This window comes from Hibiscus syriacus, unplaced genomic scaffold (assembly GCF_006381635.1).
Source record: "Hibiscus syriacus cultivar Baekdansim isolate YM2019G1 unplaced genomic scaffold, ASM638163v2 tig00110187_pilon, whole genome shotgun sequence".
Classification (NCBI taxonomy): Eukaryota; Viridiplantae; Streptophyta; class Magnoliopsida; order Malvales; family Malvaceae; genus Hibiscus; species Hibiscus syriacus.
The window spans coordinates 1,355,505-1,379,394 of NW_024062618.1; the positions used below are offsets into that span (position 1 = coordinate 1,355,505).

General features: G+C 34.4%; 1 protein-coding gene and 1 pseudogene across 1 annotated transcript; both read right to left on the reverse strand.

Moving 5' to 3' along the window:
* Positions 1–321: 321 nt before the first annotated feature.
* On the reverse strand, positions 322–699 carry LOC120217360. The gene has a single exon (XM_039214496.1). The coding sequence runs from the start codon at positions 697–699 to the stop codon at positions 322–324; it is 378 nt and encodes a 125-aa protein (XP_039070427.1).
* Positions 700–9,522: 8,823 nt separating this feature from the next.
* On the reverse strand, positions 9,523–15,695 carry LOC120217361 (annotated as a pseudogene).
* Positions 15,696–23,890: the final 8,195 nt, after the last annotated feature.

The following is a 23,890-nucleotide window of genomic DNA, read 5'->3' on the forward strand; positions in this document are numbered from 1 at the left end:
TTTATGGACCACCAAAACTTGACCCGAAAAGAATTTTATATGAATATGAATATTTTACATCATTTTCTTTTTAGAGTTATGGACCACTTGAAATTTATGAATGTTTGGTTATGAATTTTATTATTCTAGAATTAATATTGTGGTTTGAATCTTAAGACTTGATATTTTAATATTGTGATTTGTTTATGAATTTTATTATTCTAAACTTAATATTGTGATTTGAGTCTTGATATTTGACTTTATTTATAATTTTTTACATCTATTTATAATTTTAAAATTATTTTATATTTCATATCCTTGTCGTTTCCGTACCCTGTAATTTTAGAAATTGCCGTTTCCTGTCCCCGTCCCCGTATCCGTATCAGTGCAACATAGGTTAAATCTATTCATGTCTGCAACTTCGATTGCAGAACACATACTCGGTAAGAACCCGCCGTTGTTGTTCTCGTTGCCTGCTCTTCGTTTCTTCCTTTTCCAGCCGACGATCGAGAACCAGAAACCGGACCTCGAATGACCATTCGAGCAATCCATTTCCACTTGTACATGTGATTTCCATGACCTACCACTACTACTACTACCACCAACGCCGCCATGTGCTTCTAACTCGAGCTTGGCGAAGTACTCGATTTCCTTCTTGAGCAGCGATCCTACGGTTCCCCTTGTGCCTATTGCAATAGGAGCTGAACCAGCAGCAGCCATTTTTTTCTCTGGGAAAAAGATGGGGTCTTTGAAGCTGGATTTATGAAACATTTTGATCTTTCTTGAAGGGTTTTTTTAGGTGAAGAAAGTGATGGCCCCTTGCTTGTTTTTGGATTTGAGAGCATCTCTCTGACCTTAATAAAGTAAATAACTTTATTAAAGTGGACAGCATGAGTTTCTGCATAATTGGATGGGGTTACCATCATCATTTTGCTTGCTTCTGATTTGCAGTGAAAAGCATGCAGATTGTAATGCATGTTTTCCGGATGGTTTTCTGTCTTTATCCTTTACCAGAAAATTACTATATTCCCACACTTTCGGATTGCTTAGCATCATCTCAATTAGGAATGGGCACGAGTCAGGTTTTTTGATTTATTTGAACTTGATTCAAGTATTTTATTTTTTATCTGTTATTTGATTTGAGTTTAAGAAGAGTTTATCTGATTTAAAATTTTACCAGAATTTAGGTAAAAATTCGTACATGATCTTATATGACACAAAGATATATATATATAATTTATTTTTATGAAGTAAAATAGGGAATTAATTAAAAAATATAAAGAGAGTATATTATCTTTAAATATATAAGAGATAATTATACTTTTTAGTCATCAAATTTTTTTATTTTTTTAAACTGATTCAATCTTATGCTTCAAAAATCTAGATTCAACCCAAACTTAAATCTTTGAAGAGAATAACTTTATAAAATCAAATTGAAACATATCAAATATGGATCATGTCCCAATCTCAATCAATAACGTTAGTCATCCAATTCAATAAGATTAACAACAAACTTTAGAATTTGTTTATTTATTTAAACACAATTTTAGGTTATTAGGTAAGGGTCATAATGTAGGCTTCTAGTGCCGATGATTTCTCTCCTTTGCTTTTGTTTATATATATATAATTCAACCTATAATTATGTTAATTAATTAAACAGTTAGATTTTTAAAATATCAAGCCTATGAAAAGTAGTGAAAGTGCGTCAAACTTATTGTGTATTACACCAACAATGAATGATAAAAGATCCTCTTAGGTTTAGGTATCAACATTTCACTTGAAACCGACGAATTTTGATTTGATCTAATCTGATTATAAAATTATTTTTTTAAAATTAATATTCATATCAAATCAGGGTGAGTATTTTGAAAAATAATATCAAATCAGATTCGAATTTAAGGTGAAAAATATTCGATCTAACTTATAAATAATAGTATAATTGATCTTTATATATTTAGAAATAATTGTTATAATACCTCTCTATCTATATTTTTTATTTAAATTCTTATTTTATCTAATAAAAATGAGAATATATATATATATATGATCGGGTATGAGATTTTATCTTAAAAATTGAGTCAAGCTTCGGGTAAGGTGAAGTTTCTTTAGATCCGAGTCTGGTCAAATGACATGTGGAAGAGTGCTATAATCAAATTGGGTTCAGATGAGCCAAAAATCCGACCTGACCCATGACCATCTGTAATTAGGTCACTCTCACTTTTAAAATTGAAAAAATCCGTCCCTCACAAAAGATTTGCAATTTAGTCTATATCAATTTTAAAAATAAACAATTTAAGGAGAACAAGTCACGACGATAATATCTTTCATCAATTTTATATACTCATAATTGACATCATAATAAATTTAACCATTAACACTTATATATTATGTCAATTTGGTTTTAATTATAAAATACTAATTAATAAATTTAACCTTGAAAATTTTGGAATCAAGATTAAAAATGATAATGATTAAACATTGATAGTCAAATTAGCTATTATGTCAAATAAAAAATTAACTAAAAATGTTAGTATCATGTAAAAAATATATTTTATTAAAATTTAATAAGATTATTTTTAACACATCAAATCTACATTATTTATACAATGATGCATTGTAACCCCTCATACCGGTGCGAATAACCGATCCGATATGGAGTGTCACATTAGGGTCACCAGAGCGACCCACCGTAAAAATAGCAAAAAATTTAAAACTTTTTATTAAAACATGTAAAATCATAAAATGATTTATTAATATTCAGAAATAGAACAGGTTTTCAGAATCAGATATAAAATAAAATACAATCTACATGCCCCTAATCACATATACCATACTCTGCAAGCAACGTCGGAAGAACTCCCTTATTGGTGTCGATAGCTGCACTGGTACCATTCTTTTAACCTGCAATGGTGAGTAATAGAGTGAGCTTCGGAAAGCTCAGTAATACATAACTACCAGATGATGCTACAGGACATACAGATAAATGGTAAGCCGTATAATTTCTTTATTGAATCAGACGTATACCGATTTTCGAGATAATCCGGGGTTCCATTAGTAGTTCATCGAGTAGAAGCCACGAAGATCACAATTCATAGGAAGCATTCATAGTATCACATTTTCATGAGGTCGAATAGGATGTCTAGTGTGTTCCAATCAAAACCAGTGAAAAGATATAAATATTTTAAAACCATAGTGGAACCCTCCAACCAAACTCTATTATGCAGTTCTCCATAACTACATCCGTAGGGCTTAGCCTCAGCATACAGCAAAAAGATAGCCAACCTAAGGATATTCCTTGGGGCCTATGGGCCTACCCAAGGGTATCCTTAGATCCGTAGGGTTACCATGAGCACCTAGCAAAGGGAACCAACCTAAGGATATGCCTTGGGGCCTATGGGCCTACCCAAGGGTATCTTTAGATTCGTAGGGTTACCTTAAGCACACAGCAAAGGAAACCAACCTAAGGATATGCCTTGGGGCCTATGGGCCTACCTAAGGATATCCTTAGATCCGTATGGTCTTACCAGCTGGATCAGAGTTGTGCCTCCATACTTCAGAATCATATCCATATAAAAATCCAATAGAAATCAGTTTAGCCGTAAATTGTAATACATGGATCGTGATCCAGTAATATGTCATAACCGTAATAATGAAATAATCATATAACAAATTTCCACCTGTACACCATAAGTAGTCAAATGATTAACCCAAAGGAGTGCCTTGGGGCCCGAAAGCCTACCCAAGGATCACCTTAAGTCCGTAAGAAATTTCCAGCTTGATCAGAGCTGTACTTCTATTCTACCCATATAATATCCCAATAAAACAGTTCGAGTATAACTAGTGAAACATAAAACCATGGTTCATAAACCAATAGTTTCCATGATTCCATAAAACAGGAAAAGTTCATATTTTTTGATGAAAACCATAAAGGGGGATCATATACCATGTTGTCATGGTTCATAAACCAGTAAATCAATACTTTCGTTAAAACTCATTTTAAAACATATAAAACCGTCATGTAGTACATATGGAACACACTAGAGGATCCAAGTATTTTTCAGCAGCATTTTATAGTTATTAGTATGGATAACATGAAACTTGTGCAATTTGATCAGATTCCAGGAACGAGGTTCTATTGAAGAGAATCAATTACTAATCGATCTAGTTAGACATTTAAGGTTGATACTTCAGAATCCTTCTATGATTCATATGCATCAGGAAAGTGTTCAGGTATGACCGGAGTAATTTGAACTGATAAAGGAGAAATGAAGATTCAGGGCACTTACCATCCATATCAATCGATCGGGCTATCGAACAACTCCCAAAACTTATCAACTGGTCAATTTATTGCCCTTCCAGGGTATTCACTCTTTAATACCAACAATTCTTGTCTATAGATCATCTTCAGAATCATCGTTGAATATATCTTAAGGAAGCGATAGAGGATCCAAATAATCTTTATTTCTATCCAAATGGCAACAATATCACGAATTGTCAACGTATTTAATTCTTAGTTCATAACCCATAGGAATCATACATCATGCAAGATCATTGGATTTCTCAGACTCATCCAATCACTTACTAAATTCTCAGTCATTAAGGTTACTTGGTTCATTTAGTAGTCAAATCTATCTCATTTACTTCAGATTCTTCCCCAGTAATTCAGACGCTTCTGCGTTTCGGATACATGTTGTACTTCCGTTTAGTTCACTTTGGTCATATACTAAAATCATTTTTGGTATTCGTGGTTGATTTATCTCACGAATATCCACTTCTTAATATCGAATGCGCTCTAGCGTTGAGCTGAGCTGAGTACTTCCATAATTATCATCAATCCAAACTTGAGGAGACGAACAAGAATTCAAGTGGTACCTATGCCATTCAAGTACTGATATAGCACTAACATTGGTTGACCGGCTTAAGTTGTGTTCCATAACTTTTAAGAGCAGTACAACATCTATGTTTATTTGAATTTCTCAATTAATCCAAGACATTTACTTAGTCTAGGACATAAGGGTATTTTTGTCATTTTAGTGCTCAGTTTTATTCCATTCATTTCATAGCTTGATGGTATCCAATCATTCCTGAGTTTGGTAATATTCTTGGGTCATTTCCATTCTAGGGGTATTTTGGTCATCTTACAGATCTAAGGTATTTCAATCATTTTCGTCCGATCTTATTATTTAATTCAGACTTATCATCCATTCCATTTCATTCGAACAATTCTGACAGAAGAGCACTCTCGATAAATTATTCTTCAGGTATTTACTCATAACTCGGAGATTTCCAGGTTAAAAGTCTTTTCAGATGTTACTAACGAATTATCAGGAATTTTCCATACAAAAGTAGGATCTCAATAATTAAATCAGTAATTTATCGATTTAAGTACAAATTCTCCGGTTACTTTCTCATTCAGAGTCAACTTAGACTATTTTTACCTCTCAAGGGCATTTTCGTAATTTCATAACCAGATAATTTCGGTGTTAAACTCTTAACAAGGATAATATAATTTGAAGATCTAAGGGTTAATTGCTTTCCCGGATAATATCTGTACTTAAAATGATTCTTTATCAAACTTCTAGTATCTTATACAAACCCTCTTGGGGTTAAAAACCGGTTATCCAAATTTTCTAAGCAAAACTAGCATTTCTTATGCACATCTATAGTTTTATTAGATCAATATGTCTTTTCAAAGTTATTAATCAATTTCCAGAGACAAATCTTGTCATTTTCCAACATAAGGGTAATTTTGTAATTTTACCTAATCGAAGTATTTTCATAATTTATCATTCAAATACCTTTGACATTTCCCTTAATGAGATAAATTATAAATTACAAGTCTGGTACTTATTCCTTTATCGCTTAATCTTAGAACTTATAATTTAATTACAATTGTCCTCCCATTTCATATCTTAGTCATCTGAGCCACATTCAGTTACTGAATTTTTACCGTATTCAGATCGAGTGTAGAACTTAATTAACTACACAAATGAGATCAAACATTATCTTATTCATGTATTTACCAATATCAACATGTTCCATAAAGCATAAAGAGGTAGTAATGTATTACCTCGATTTCCATTTCATACTGATCGACCATATAAATTTCATTTGAACGCCCTCGATCTTTAATTCAACTTCCAATAATTTCTCAAATACATAACAATAGAAATTTCATCTAAAACAGAGCTTAATTCCGAAAAACGGATTGAGTCGGGTGATAAATCAGTGAAAAACAGCTTATCGAGTTTGAATTTGGTGAAACGGACCCCAAAAACAAACTCAATACATCAAAAAACGTTTGAATAGGTATACCCGAAAAAGGTCAACGGTCGGTCAAAGTTCTGGTTAAAGGCGATCAACAGTCAACGGGTCGGCAGTCGGGTTGGGTCGAACCGGTCAAACAGGTTCAAAATCTGCCCCAAACTATTTTCGAACCTCCCCCACTCGCAGTGGGGGCGCGTGCGACGTCCCCAAAGCCCCTAAAAATCCTGGAAAATTTCTAAAAATATTTTAATGCATTTTGAGACACATACCAAGCTCGGTTCACAATTTTGAACAGTGGAGAACTCGATTATGAAATGTTGGAAACTTTGACTTCCTCACCCCCTCACGCACCGGCAACGACGAAGACGCAAAGGTCATCGGTGGACTCGGAACGATGCAAGGGACACGATGGTGTGGGAGGTGTCGAAAACGGGTGGTCAAATCGATGGAAAACCAACGAATATTGAGTTAAAACTGACGATACTTCCGATTGAAATTAACGACGAATGATGCCGATTCACAACAAGAGGTTTGAGGGGTTTTGTTCATCGGTCAACAACGAACACGATGGTGGTTTCGGTTCGTCGAACGATGGTCGGATTGTACATAGATCGGAGTTTAAATGAGGGTTGAGGGGAAGAGGAAATGAGAACGTTTTCTGGAAACTGATCGGGGAAATGAGCTTATATTTTCAACATATAAGAAAAATGGTTAAATTCAGGACTATGTCATTGAATTTCTTGAACTTCCTAAAATGGTCTGCCAACTTTGAAATTTTATAATTTAATCCTCAATTTCTTCCAAAATACCAATTAAATTCACCACTTTTAGCCCCTAAATTGGGGTGTTACATGCATAATATTTAAAATTTGATACACATTTTTAAATATGTTTCACGGTATATCTAAGTTGGCATGTGATGATCATTTAGTTTGTTAAACTAACAAAAAGCATGTTTGAAATGATATTGATAATTTGAGACTAATTTAAAATGTTTCAAAGTTCAATGACTAATTTAAGATTTGAAGCATAGTTTGGGGACATCGTATGCTATTAGCTCAAAAAGTGAAATGTTTTCTTATAGGCTTATATCACAAATAAGTACCAAAAGGATATCATATTTTTCATCTAAGTACTTGGTGGTCAAAATAAGTATTTAAAGATATATTTTTTTGTCAAAATAGGTACACAAAATATTTTTTGTCAAAATAAATAATCGAAATATACTTTTTTCATTTAAGTTCTAAAAGGTTGACACATGACGTTAATTAAAGAATATTTTAGATACTTAAATGATAAAGATAATATACTTTAGGTATCTATTTTGACCAAAATGATAACTTTAGGTACTTTGATCAACAAATGCTTTAGGTGCTTAAATGAAAAAATATGATATATTTTAAATACTTATTTGTGATATAAATCCTTTGATGCATAAAAAAGTCATACATCAATTATCACTTGGTGTAGTGAGATGAAATACTAAAACTCTAAACTAGGTTAAATGTTTAAATCCTGATATTTTACGAATGAAGAAGTCTAGATCTAGAGAAATATTCCCATAATAAATTTTACAGCATCCAACTGAAATTAATCCATCAATGAACCAAATATCTATAATTATTCTAAAAACACTGCGACCAATAATTAAATTATAAAACAAACTGGAAAAGCAATCGGAAAGCAAATCCAAGATCTAAAGACTAACAAAACAGTTTCGGTGTGTTGGGTTCAAACCTTGATCCGGCCAGACAATGAACTACTTGCTTATACACCTTTACAGTCGGCTAATGGAATATATATCAATGGCCAAAGATCAAATTATTAAAGAAAAAGAAGAAAAGGGGGTAGAAAAAAACATTTTTGTTTCCCACAAATGTCTGTTATAGTTAACATGGTAATAGTATTCAGCTATGATAAAGGATGACAAAGTTGGATGGGCATTGAATTTTTTTATCAATGCAATGAATATGAGAGTTTGCATTAATTCAATCCGAAAGGGGAAAAGAGAGATTTTTAGGGATCAAATTCAAAATCTAATGTTAATTATATATATATATATATATATTAAAATAAGGCATGGACACTGTTCAATTCTTAATCTTCAATTTATAATTCTAGCTATTTTTTAATTTGTAATATATTTTCTTTATTTTTTTTAAAAAAATATTCTCCTATAAAGTTTACAATCTACTTATGTTTATTAAACAATCTAATTATATTGAATATTTAAAAATAATAATATACCAAATAATTCTTTTTCAACATTTTGATTTTTTAAAACATAATTTTTAAGTTTATCATGCAAGACCTAACATTATTTAGTTTGAATTCCAATAGTGTTATTTTTATTTAATTCAAATAATAAACTAATTTTAAAATGTATTCTGATTAAAATTCTAATGTTACATTAAAACGCAAATACCCAACTGAAAAATTAGAAATTAAACAAATCCTATACAAAAAAATTAAATGTAATGAATGGCTTGAATGAGTACAAGAAATTTAAATTTCTATATCTTCCCAGTAAAAAAAAACAATGTAAAAATGTTACACTTTGTTCAAGTAATTAATGGTTGACCACAAATGGTTTACTTTATGTATAATCCCTAAAACCGAATGGTGGCCCCCACTTTTTCTTTTTCTTTTTGTAACTATTACATTTTTTTGTAATTATTCATACACATGCTATATCCTCTCTTTCCTTTTCATTGTACTGTTTATGGGATTTATTCGACAATCAAGTCGAATCGAATTGAGTTCGAAAATTGTTAAATTCGGCTCGACTCGAAAGTTTTTAAATGAAACTTGACTCGAAAACTCGCGAGCTTAAAATTTTTAAACTCAACTCGAACTCAAAATCCTGAACTGAAGCTCGTGAGCAGCTCGAAAATGCTCGAAATAAAAAAAAATAAACTTAACTCGATTGAAACCTAAAACTCAAATATAAACTTTAAATACATGAAAATCTTATTGTATTTTAAAAAAAAAATCAATACATAAATGTTAATATTATTAATAATTTATTTAAAAAATAAAATCTTAATATATTATATTTTCGAGTTGCTCACGAGCTTTTCAAGTCGAACATCAAGTAGCTCGTTTCGATTCGTTAAGAATTCGAGTCAAGCTCGAGCTCAAGTCGAGCCCATTCGATCCGAGCTCATTCGATCCGAATATTTATTGAACCTTCATCGAGTCGATCTCGAGTAACTCGCGATCTGTCTCGTCTCATTTACAACCCTAGGCAGCAATACCTTAGCTTCCTATTGGAGGCTAGAGCGTTTTTGAGTACATTGATAGGCATATGGAATCATGTGTTTTGATCTGTATATCGGGATAATCAAGCGAGAGAAATATTTGTACCATCCAACGAACATCATCAGGTGTTATGTGCAAAGAAGGGACTGTACGTCGAAACATGTATGCCACAATTTCAATATCATCTTCCATGACCTTTAAAAGATGTCAAGAAAATCACAAAAGAAGTTCGTTAGATTTGATAACAAAGAACCAACAATAAGACACTGAAAGCAAATAGGAAATGAATGCACAATTGGGTTTGGAGTCCAATATATCTATGGCCAATGTTTCCAACTTGGAAGTATGGTTTACAGCGGATCAAATCAGCAATAGTTGTAATATTGGCAAAAGACGACACACCCTTCTGACGCTGGCTCTGCAATACTGACAACATGCTCAGCTTAACACTTTGCAGAAACTTATCAGCCAGTTCTCCAGGTTCAGCCACAACAAACAAGTCATTTTGCCAACTAGAAAAAAGAAGCATCGAGCAGGTTAGGATGGGGCAAAAGCTACACTCAAAAGTAATTACACAAAATAGAGGGTCTTTTAGACCTTAGTACTGAGCCAACTGAGTCATTTTGAAGGGCCAAATGTATAATGCCCACTTGTGGTAGATTCTGTAACTTCTCATGCAATGACCGCACAGGTAAAGAGAGCTGCCTGGGGGCAGGAGGAGAAGTTGGGGGCGATGTAGCTGGCTTTCCAGATTGTAATCCATCCAAGCTTAAAGGCGGGACAGTGTCAATTCGGCCAAGCCTCTGCATGCCAGCATCAGTACCAAATAAAAGTGGGCTTGAAGGAAAACTTCCAGTGATCAGAGGAGAGGTAAATGGTGTTGGAAATGTTGTTGCCAGTAATTCCAGATATGTCATGCAAAAGAGAGAATCTAATTCCAGTTCGAGCGCAAAATGACTCGAGTGCACGAGCATGGTGCACAATTCTTCCCGAATCAGGACTATGCAAAGCTTCAACAAGTAGTACATTTCGCCTCCAACCTAATGAAGGGCTATTCTCATCTAGTATAGCTCAACACAAAATAAATTAAAAAGATTCAGCAGAGCACCCAGAAAGTTAGAATATATAAGAACTATTGAAAACAAAGCATAATACCTGCACTTGGCACCTTTGCCATGGAAAAATATTGAGATTTCAAATTCTCTGTCCACTTCTCATCATGTGCAAAAGGCAGAAGAAGTCTTTGACATGCATTCTTCAAGGCCTCAGAATTGTTTTCAATGTAGTCCTTTACGCATGCTTCCAACTTCATCCAAACTGTTGGATCAGTCTCATCCAGCTCCATGTCACAACGTTCATCAACTGCAAGGGAAACCATAAAAAATGAAGATCCCATAATTATTTCACTAAAGAGAAATTCCAAATGAAAGAATTCCAAGATGATTTTTTATAAGAAAATGGTTTGCTGAAGAAAGTGATTGAAAGTAGAGCCATCAACCAGGGTGCAAACTCCAACACTCATCAAGGAACCAAAAGATATAATACCTGGATTAAACCGGAAATATTGAATCTCAGGAAGCATAGGTATCAATGTACTCAAAGCTTCCTCAGTTCGGTCCACAGAGCATGCACTCTCAATCAGCACTTGCCCAGTATCTAGGTAACGCCAACCACCTTTTCGTGCCTACATCAAAAGAGATACTCATGAATCCATGGAAAGAAGTTATGCAATGAAAGGCAACTAGAAAAATTATAATCTCTAGAATTTTTGTTCTCCAATTAGTCAAGATATAAGAACTACTTAGAAACATATTAAACTTGGAACAGTATAAAAAGCACCTATTCAGTTTCCTGTTATTTTGCATGAATTTACAAAATGAGGATTTGCAATTCAAACAGTCTTGGAATTAGGAATAGTTTTACAGCCAGTTGAAGCTAGACATTAAAAATACAAAATAGAGCAGTTACCTTTGTAGGCACAGAACCACAACCAATTGAAACTATACAGTCAATTTTTGCATCGGGCCATAAAAGTTGTGCTTCTCTTATGGAAAAGATAGTTGGATTGTTTGCCACTATAGCACCATCTTGCCAGCGGTATACATCTACATAAAAGGTTAAGAAATAATATAAAGTTCAGACATTTTTGATAAAATAGTTAAGCAAGCAGAAGAAAAATACCATCTGAGAAATCATCAAGATAATATGGGGCAGCGGAAGAAGCTCTTATAGCTTGCCATATGTGGTGTTTACAACTTCCCATAAAAGCACTTCGTTTGCAGCCAACTTGAGCACCTGTAGTTGGAGACCCTAGAATGGTAATTCCTGAACTTTCTGATATTGCAAGAGGCACCTCTGGCGTTCCCACAGGATACTGCACATTAAGAAATATATAAATGTATAAACTAACTCTTAGAGCTGCCAAAATATTACCGAAATGGATTATAAATTATTGTACAGATATCTACATGAGTAATATAATACTTGAACCCAATTAGAGTTCATATTATATACTAGAACAAGGAATTTTTGACCGCAAACCTGATAATTGCGGAATATAAATTGCTGCGCTGGAATAACGCTCACCAAAGTCGACACAACAAGAACTTTAGGAATGTTTTTTTTACAGCAGATTCAATTAGTAGGTCACCATCCTCATCGGCACACATTTCCTTTAGCAACCTCAAACTAATCTGCACTGTGCTGAAATACTCTACGTTATATCATCTTGTTGAAAGATAAGGATACTTCAAAAGGTAAAACAAACATGGCCATTTAAATTATCTATTTTACTATGGCAAAACACCTCTGAAAATGATAATAATAACAACAATATAACAAGCAGAATTGATTGCCATGTTTTATTGATTAAAGGCAATATATAGAAAGATCAACCCTTAAAGTAGATTTAGTAAATCCTCTGAAAACCCTGAAAATATATTTAGGAATACAAAAAAGTTCTCATTTGTTTGAGGTATACTTGTCAATTAATTACATGCCTCTTTCTGCATTCATAGACATACATTTTCAACTATGTTGCTCTGATTCTTTGTTTTTATTCATGTGTCCGACACATGGGTATGAGGATATGATCCACCAACGATCCTCTGAGTACATGGAAATATATACATACAAATAAAATCTGGCCATGCCCGTATCTGACACTCACACCCGAGTCCGAAACAGAGTTTTCAAGGAAAAGATGAAAGCGACTCAGCAGTATTGAAGAAACAAGCACAATTTCACATAAAAGAGAAATTCATACTTTATATCCATGTACGACTACTCGGAAACTTTGAGAAGAACTTTTATAAAGCAGATCCAATTTTTCTCTCCAACTTGCAGCTTCATTATCCTTCGGCACAGGTTCAGCAAAAACAAGTTTTCCTACAAAAAAAGTTAGAATTTGATAAACAATTTGAAATCTAAATTGAGTGTTCTTAAAAATAATATTTAGGCGGCATACTAACCAAGATTTTTGTATATTTCTTCACATTGGTCCAAGGTCATTAACTTAATACCAAGGGCAACAGCAAGCATGCCTCCAGTTGATGTCCCACATATAAGGTCAAATAGCTCATGTATTCTCTTTCCAGTTCCCTTCTCAATTTCTTTAAGGATCTGCACAGTTGCAAGACCTTTCATGCCACCGCCATCCATTGACAGTATGCGTAAGCCTTGCTTTGGTATCTGTCTTCCTCTTATAGCACGCCTCAAGTTTTCATTCTCTCCTGCAAAATAACATAATTGGATGATCCAAGATCCAAATATTCCCAAACAAAGTTAAAAAGAAAATGGAAGAAATATACCAAGTATAGCCAAAGCACGAGCTGCAGCTTTATTCACACGTGGTTCGGGTGCAACCGTCAGTCTCATGAGAAGCTCCTTCAAGCTTTCAGAGGTGACAAGAATGCGGCGATTCTCCAGACAGAAGGCCAAATTCCCAACAGCTAACAAAGCAAGCCTTTGGACCTGATTAAATATAAAGATTTAATTATACATACATTTGACATAAGAATAATTTAGATCAGGATATTACCTCTGGGTTTTTATGTGCACAAAGTAATTTTAACGATCTCAATACATCCTTTGTTAGCATCTTCTGAGCTACAGTATCAGATCCAATGGCCAATGTGACCACAACTTGTAGCACAGAAACCAGTTCTACTGGGTCAGGGGAATTCAAAACAGTTTCAATGGGTTGCATGATGTCACATTTCAATAACTGCATTGCCACAGAAACATCTCCACCAAGAGTTGATAGGGCAGAGCAGGCTTGTTCAACCTGACACAAGATAAGAATTATAACAATACTGCTTAAGATGGATATATCTGATGTTATTCATAGCATGAAAGTACAATGTACCACATGGCGGTTGTCACTACTTATCATACTTATGAGCTGTCTCACTGCATTCCCATTTTTACCAACAACTACACAATTCCCCTGGTTTTGCATTATTATCTTCGCCAATGCAGAGGCCAGCAAAGGGTGATGAAAAGATGAAAAACGGAATATGAGAGAGAAAAAGGCACTCAGCTTGTGTTTAGATGCACCGAAATAGGAACTATTCTCCATCTGTAATACAACACGAGAAGCAGTTTTAATCATAAATTTGTCCATGCTCATGTGAAAGCATGAGCGTATAAACTGCTAATGTGTGTAGTTTGTACCTCTATTTGCACATTCACCGATCTTATATTTTCATCAGCGCAATCCTGGTATTTGCAAGGGACAAATGGTGTAGCTTGTGTAAAGGCAAGATTTCAGGAAGGAATTCAAGTGGATTACCAAATAACCTAAGAATTTCTAACTTAGCCATAGCCCTGCCATCCAACTGGAGAAAAACATTAGACTGAAGGAAACTATATACCCACGAGCTTAAAGAAATAAGTTGTCAATAAAGTGACCTGAAGTCAAGAAGAGGCCGGACAAGTTTGTTATGTTCCAATGATAGTTCCACCAACCCGATGCACTGTCTCAGCTCCGCTGCTCATAAATTAGCAAATAGCAACAGAAATAAGGTAACTTTGACAAGTGAGAAAGCAACAGCCTGGACCTTTCAAAATGACGAGAATAACCTTTTTCCCCCTTTATATGAAAATTGCAACCTTGATACAGTAATTACACTATCAGGAACATGATTTAGATGTAAAACTGGATTATTCTTGCCAGGAACAGAAACAAGCATGTTGTTGTCAACCCTTAGTACTTTTAAGGTTTTTAGTTCACCAAGCTCAGGTGGTAACACAGAGAGCTTGTTGTGATCAAGATATAGTTTCTCCAGAATAGGCAATTGAGTTAGTTCAACGGGCAATGTCTGTATCAGAAAGCATGCAACCAATGAGTGTCAAACTACTGAAGCAGAGAAAAAGGAACACGCTTAATTTCTTCATAGATCTCAGTCAAAAAAATTTAACCTTCGTCTAAAACTTTCATTTCAAGCACTCACTACTATTCATACTGATTTCTTCTTCGACTTTCACACATTCACTATTTTTCATACCAATGTCTTCTTCTAAATTAAAAACGATCAACTCCAAGTTAAATTAGTAGAGGTTCATACTAAAACTTCATCGCAATCAACTGTTCCACATTTCTCAATAAAATCATTTGACCAATAAAAAAAACAAAAAGGCAAGGAAAAGAAGCAGCAAAAGAAGGAAAATACCGTTAAAGCACAACCGCAAAGGCTAAGCAAAGTGATACTCCTCCAATGGTCACCGCAAGACACCAGGCCACTATCACCAGAGGGAACCAAATTCGACCGTAACAACCGAACCAAAACTCCGACTCCATCACTCTGCTGACCTTACCCGGCCGCTTTAACCATCGTAACCGCCCGCAATGGCTCCCTTCTCTTCTCCACCTTCATCTCAACTCCAACTGAATTTCCATCAGTCTCTCTCAATTCGACCGACACCGTATCTTGCGGCACTGGAAGCGCCACCATCAATTTAGATTGCAGCCTTATCGCCACCTGATCCTCGTCATCCCCTGTCACCCAATCTAGACCGATCCTAAACCCTAGATCTTTCTGATCTTGCGGCGTTGACGATTCCGGTGAAGGCAAAGACGAACTCGCCTGTTGTGTATCGTTTAGATCTTCCGCGGATTGTTCGTATCCGTAGTTTAGAGATAAACGGAAGATCTCCGAAGGACGTTTCCATCCTAGTCCCTAAGACATTGTGATCGGAAGCTCAAAATATAAAGAGGAGAGGACTCCGATCCCGATCCAACGGTCAACACTATGTTTCACGTTTGAATTTTCTTCACATATAGAAAATGGAGACGAACAACAATAATTCTCGTTTATAGGTTTAAGATTTTAAAGAAATTAAAAGCAAAGCAGCTTTGAAGATGAAAATATACTGAATGAAGGAATTCAAGCACCCAGCTCTTTCTTTTGCACACTTCTTTGTCTATTCTTTCCCGTTCGTCGGAGTCGTTTTTATTCTCGTTTTTAACATTTTTTTCCTTCTAATTAAGAGGCTATTCCCCGTGATTGGATATATATATCGTATTATATTTTTTGATCTAACACCCGTAGTAGTAAAGTGCGCTCCTGAACCGTGTTATATACTAATTTAGCACCACGTGAAGTATAGTGCGCCCCTGTACCGCGCTATACGCTGACTGGGTTACATGTGGGGTATAGCGCGCGTTATACACCGTATCAAAATTATATTTAACGCGATCCCTGATTCGCGTTATATAATAATTACATATAACGCGGTGCAAGTACCGCACCTTATATGTTTATAAATACCTCTCGTTCTCGCATCTCTCCTCGCATCTCTCATCTCTTATAAATTAATACAACAATTCCGTCAACGAGTAATAATTCTGGCAATCTTCTTATATTTGATTTAGATGTTCGTGCGATTTTTCTTTATAAGGTAATTTTGTTATAATTTTTTAATTATACCTATTGTTTATTATCATTATTTGAAAAAAAATATTATACTAATTATTTTTAATTAATTTTTATGTTTGTAAAATTGAAAAGAATGAGCATATGTCGAAATAGTTTTGCGGTGCAGGTAATAATATAAAATTATATTATTTAAATTATTTACGTTGATGTGTAAAAAAAATTTTGTGTTATATTTTCGTTCATATATAATTTATTTAATCAGGTTTGTTTAAGTTTTTTTTTTTGCAGATATAATATTGTCGCACTTTTAAACTCAAAAAATGGTGCGACTTTCAGCTATTGTTTATTATGATGGTGAAATTCGAGAAGATGAAATTGACATTGTTTTCGTATCAAATGAGCATGTTAAAATATCATTCAAGAGAAACATAACTCTTGAGGAGCTGATAACGAAGATTTCGAAGAAGATTCATGTTGGAAGTAACAGAAGAATGTCGTCGTTGTAGTACAGATTTCCAACATCATTGTTGTCATTAACTTATACAACGTTTGAACTTTCGAACAATGATGATGTTCAAATGATGGTTGAAGTTCAAAGTAATTATTCAGACGCCACTATTGAGATGTATGCACATTTTGTTTAAGTGCGTACTGTTCGGGGTCAATCTTTAAGCTCACACTATGGGCTGGCTGAACAAGTTGACAGCCCGACTACAGTAATGTGTAATGATTTTAATGCTATAATGGGGAGACATTCATCCACAACTCCTTACGATATGTACCGAGGTGGGTCCACGAACAATCCGTATGGAAACACTGCGTCTAGTTCAAGGGGAATGCATTCATCTGCAAATTTCTTTGACCATATGGAGATATCATCGACGCAACCATCAAACTAATAACAATTTGGTATTTAAATACAACAAACTTACAATAAGAATTAAATGGTAAATGATAACCAAATTACAATAACTGATATTAAATGGTAATAAACAAAATTAACTGAAATATATTAAAAAAATCCAACAAATTTAACAAAATAAAGTAAGTATTAAATGAGAAATAATAAAAAATTACAATTAAACAAAATAAAGTAAATACAAATATAATAAAAAAAATCTATTGATGCATGCGTCGCGAATATGTTCCGCAGGGCGGTGGTTGTTGGTCTCGAGGAGGATTTCTTCGTATCATTGGTTCTGACTCCTTGCTGTCATCGTCGTCGTCGTCGTCGTCGTCCTGAGCAGGTACATTAGGTTGATGAGGAGCTGATGACGATGAAGCACCTCCATAGAATAAGGACCCTGGAGGTGTATGACTGACTATCCCACCGGCCTGCGAAAACTGGGAAAACCCAGACATCGCTGAGTGTGAAAACTGTACAGGAGGTGTCTGTGCTGCGGCTATGGGTGATGAGGCTGAACCCGCCAAATATCTAGCATATGAACCCTAAGTCGGATCTACAAACATATACCCATAATAGCCTCCAGGAGGGGTCATCTATGACGGTGGCGGTGGCGGGGTCATAAAACCAAGTGAAGGCGGCGACGACGGCATCTGGTAATGGAAAGGCGATAGCGGCATCATATATGGCTGCGGTGGCTGTTGGGAAGGTCCTGCTGGTGCAGCTGAGGATGAACCGGAAGCACCTGCTCTCCGTCCACGAGTCGGGGGACGATGGTGTTGTGTCGGTGAACGTCTCTGTCGATGTCGTGGAAAGGTCTGCCCTCGTGCATCCTCGGGAAGTAGAAACGGTTTCCCGTTACTGTTGAACCACTCATAATAATCCTCAGCATACATCAAGAAGTCAGTAAAAATGGGCTCTCTACGTGGAAGGCACCGATGTCGATCCTCCCACAACACGACCCACTCATGATGCCTCACCAGCCAATCTGTATCTGTCTTGCCGTATATATCTAAGCTATGCAACTCGTCCATATTGCGAGGTACTTCCGGAATTGGTTGAAAACAACCAAACTGCCGGAGCACGCGATCAGTGGAGTGCCACTCGACGGTCGCATAACAGATCAGAGGGACCATCGCCATCCAAACATCTGATGGACCCCTCAACTCAGGTGGGATCACCGCCCTCACATCATCAGTAGAATATGGCACTCATTCAAACTAAAACAAATAATATATAATTTTTATCAAAATAATAATCTAATTATTTAACTATAATCTAAAATCGATTTTTAAACATTAAATTTCATACCTGTGTGCCAGCCTTCTGATCGATTAACACCCTAATTTTTTCTAAATCATCAGGTAGCTCCTGATGATTTTTCCTATCAGTAAATCACCTATTAAAGGAAAAAAAATTGTTATATGCTGTATAAAATTATTAATATACAAAATCAGTTTTATAATTACCTCAGAAGTAGTGGAAATACGAATGGGTTCTTCACAATAGTACATAAAAAGGGCAATCGATACCATGCCCAAGACTGCAGCAGCAGGAGACATCCGCCGATAGCATTACATCTAAATATATAAACTCTAATGGACGGGAGAATTAAGTTGGGGTTAAGGAGGAAAGGGAATGACGGAACTTGGAATTGAAAGAGTAGTTGAAGGGGGGAAAGGGAGTTCTAGCCTGGAAGGGAAATGACTGCATAGGTAAGTGGGGGTAGGGATGGAGGGGACGATGGGAAGAATTTTTTTATTAAAAAATCATTTTTAAAATATAATATTTTTAAAAAAATCATTTTAAATGACTAATACTTTTAGGTTTTTTCTTATGTTTTAAAAAAATTAAATTATATGAATACGACATATGTCACTTAACGAATTTTTTAATAATGTTAGATATTTAAAATGGTAATATTTGTAACATTAAGTATCTGAATTGGTCAAAAAATAATTTAGACAACTTAATGACAAAAAATATATAATTTAGACATTTATTTGTGTGTGTGTATATATATATATATAACAATATTATTGAATTATAAGTCGTGTACTTTTTATATTATTGAATTTTTAATTGTTTTTTATTATAACACTAAATTTTAATTTGATTTCAATTCTTGCATCAAATTATTAAAATTTAAACAATTTGATAGCATGAAAAACGATATATATTATTTAAATTTGCATTTGAAAGTTTATAATTAAATAAACCTTTAAAATTAAGAAACATTTTCATTGAATCTCTATTTAAAAATTTTATAATTAATTTTTAGAGACTTATTTGATCTTAAAATTTTGAATATGGATTGAATCGTTTTCACTCAATAACATACCTGATCTCGCCTAATTTGGTAAGAAATTGATTATAGGGTAAATTATATGTTTAGTATTTAAACTATTATTTTTGTCTAATTTTGGTATCTAATCTTTCATTTGTTACAAAATCTTTCAAGAGTAGCAAAACAAGAGAGCAAAACATGCTCAAATCTTTCAAGAGTAGCCGATTTGCATAATGGTCGAGTGATCGGTAGTGAGAATGGGGATGAGGTCGAACAGCTTGAACACTTCGTGTAGAGCACTGTCATCTGAATAAAAAAGCGTAAGACACAGGCTCACAAAGAAAGGACACAGAATTTGCAACACTGGGTCCAAAGAGACAGGAACCTGTGATTGTTGGGCTTCAACAATGTCTGATAACCGAAATTAAGACCCAAATTTCGTGGTTAAAAGACACCCCTCTATGAAAGTCATGCAACGAGTCCCCGAAAAGCGACCCCTCGGGCATGAATCACATTTGTGCTTTGATATGATTTGAATAGTGAATTCAAATATATATGTTACAAATTTATATATTGTAGATTAGATAATATTTAATTTCAATTATTATATATTGTGAGAGAACAAACATTCAAGATATTCATTATCTGAATTTATATTATACATGTAGATAAAAATTTAGATGTCTTTTAAATTCAGATAATTTAGAAAATATAAATATTTGATCGGTTATTAGTTCTATTTTAGATATTGACATCATATTTAACATCTTTGTTAGATTAATTAGAAAATCAAAATTTATGACATTACAGTGACAAATTAAAGAATTTAAAAATAAAATTCAAAATTTTAATATTCATTTTTAAAAAATTGGTAAGCAATTTTTTTTTCTTTTTACCTTTGATACAGTAAGTTAAATTTAATATTTTTTTTCAAAATGATAGATATATACTCACTCCTCTTGAGGACTTAGTCTATCTGTCTGGAGTATAATTAAAAGTTATTTATTTAGAGCCTAAATGTTTGGGTAAGTATAAGGTAGTATCTATTCAAATATAACTCTCAACTATTTGATATTGATCACTCGTACCCCTGCATTGCTGGTGCTCGAACTCAAAACCTCAAAGAATAACAATAATTTATTTATCATCTAGGTCACGAATTTTGTACCACTCTATCAAGATTTTTATTTGTTAAAGGTGAAAAATGAGAACTGATTGAATATTTATCATTTATTTAATATATGACTAAATATAAAATATATGCATGTGAAAGATGAGAGGACAGTTGAATATGTCTGGTCATATGATAATATAAGAATTCCACTTGTGAAATATTTATGATAAAGTATTTGCTTTTTGACTTTGTTCCACAACTCCCCCAATTTTAGTTGTTATGTCCTAGCTTTGAATGTTACCTTTACCCCAAGGTTGGCATTTGATTAACTTTCACCTGCCCTTTGCCATTAATACTATGTAAATGGTAACCAAAATTCAATAGTCTCCTACACATTCAATTATTCGGTCACCCATTTACAGCTATAGGATCGTATTCATTGTCACAAGAAAAAAGTGATAAAAGTTTTTAGAAATGATAGAACTTGATATTATTATAATTGATGAAAGAATTTTTGATACAATACTTAAAAAAAGTATGTGTCTTACACACTGTTAGCCGAAGAAAATCCAGAAGTTAACGTACTCGAATTCATGTCCTTTTAACTTGAAAAAACAAAGTACGAACCAAGCAACCTCGATGATAAAAGAATTATTGTTATTTTTTAATGTATCAGGTTCGAGCATTATAAATGTGGGGTTGTAAGGATTCAATGTTAATGATTTAACGCTATATTTGAACAGTACTTTATTGTACTGACCTCATATTAATAAAAAAATTTAAAAAAACAAATACTAAAATTTAATATATAATATCAAAACACAATTCTAAATTAAATTCTTGAAATACATAATTAAGCATTCAAACAAATAAACAAAACATGCCAAATGTACTATTGAAGTAAAATATATAAAGTATTTATATATATCTAATTAGGGTTTCAATTTTAGTTCTTACCGAGGTACTATCACAGCCTTGAGAGGGTTCTTCATCACAACGGTGAAAGAGTAAGTCTCGGATAAATCGGGTGGAGCATCCGGAACCGGAATCCACTTAATATTTTGTATCATCTTCGATTATACTTATATGTTATCAGGAAACTTGGGCGTTATCTTCAGCGTCTTATAATCAACATGGTGAATTCGCAATATACCTGTGAACCCATATTCCCCCTTCGAAGTTGACTAGCAATGACCAAGCAAAGTAGCCCCTAACATCATCTCCTTTCCTAATTGGCATTCAATGGCAGACACAAACTGATATCAGTTGGAGAGAAGAAAAAGCAATGCAATGGATGTTCGCTTGTTTCTTATTTGTTTTTTTTTCTTTTCACCTGTTTGCTGCTGACAGAGAATCTAATTATCCAGACATGTACTCGGTTCGTTTGATGTCTTGTAAGGAATCCTCAGTGGTGGATATGGTTTGGTCACCTCACCATTTACTAACATCAAGCTATGAAATTGAACTTCAAATGACACTTTGGTTTCATCGTAGCATTTTCTGTAATGATCATTGCGATGTTATTGGATCTCCTTTTAAGATAGTTTATGATCTTCATTCCTCTAGGGTGAACATATATCCAGTCCACATCAGTCTGCATTGCAGAAGGATTTAGCTTCTGGTTTAAGATGCTAAGCCAGTATGTCACGACGGACGGACCGGGAACTCTCATTTCCCCAGGCTGAATTGCACACAGAACACAATCGTCAAGAGATGTGTGTGTGGGGGGGGGGGGATGGGAGTACTCGGTCGCCAGTTGGTGGGTCGATCATGACATTTCAACAGGCGAAAGAGTAAGGTTACATACAGGTTCTCCTATAGGGATGCTGTTTTTCTGTGACCTTTGTCCCCGTAACCCTTCAGTTCTTGAGGTTCCCGTCCCCAGTTCACACTCAGAGAACATACAATCCTGGACATAATGACTCGAATAATGGTTGATTTAGATCAAATCCAACCCTTTCTTTAGCATTTCCTTCTCGGTTGTCGAAGATTCCTGTACAATAGATCCTAATATCCTTTGCATTTCAGGAGGATATCCTCCGAAAACAACAGGGTCTAGGAACCTGCATTGAAAATTACACTTAGAGCCAAAATATTTTAAATATTTCTCGGTTCTCGATTGCTCAGAAAAAATCCCCAATAATCAGAAGGTATTATGCTCTCAAGGTGTCTTACGATGCTGTTTTAGTCTCGGAGTTCTGTTTTCCTACCCTCACGAGGGTATAGAGAGACTTTGATTAAAGGGGGAATGATCCTTAAATATGCAAGTCCACATTAAAGCCAATGTTGCATTTAGAGCTTTTTTAGTGCCATTGACATACCTGGTACTTGGATCTATAGATATTCACAGCGACTGCAGCCTGCATGAGATAAGATGATGTTGCAAGCTGCGATGAAAGGCTCCTTCTCTGAATCACTAGTTCACCATCGTTACAATTTCCTATCGGAAATGAGCATCGTGATGGTGGGAAAGACCCTATTCAATACCCTAACTAGACTTGAAAATTGGGTTCATTGAAAGTGACCCAATACTTCACCCTGTCTCCAAAGGACTTATAGCATATGTCTGAAAAATATGCAAAATCCAGACTGCAAATAATGGAAGAAAAGAAAAAGCCATTAGTGAGCCTAAATTACCATTTCATTTGGAAAAAAAATAAAGGAAAAAAAAAAGAAAACAAGATTATTTACTGTGAGACTCAGCCAACTTCCATCTGTCTTCAATCTCTTGGGGAGGATCAATATGTATCAAATTTACAAATGGTTGAACTCTGTAAAAAAATATGGCCAAATCTGCAATTCTTTTATGGTTGAATCTCTTGGGCTAGATTGACATTTCCAAATCTCCCCTCTGATATGAAATTGAACAGCATTATTAGATATCACAATATTTGATTAATTCCTGGTTTTAGATATCACTGGTGTGTTTCAAAAGGCTCACTGGGTGAAATTCTTTTCCGGGAAATAGAGAACCGTCAGAATTCGAATTTTGTTTAAGAGAACTGCTTGAATTTCAGTATAAAATTAAAGTTTCTTTTATGCCAGGCGTGCATCCTTCATCGTAATGTGTTTATGATCTTATTCAGACATGGATCAGATGTATTTGTCAATTTGAATAGCTCAAAACATAACAAGCATCAACAAACTAGTCTTATTTCACTATAAACACAAACATTGCATCAAAAACCATGTCCATTCTC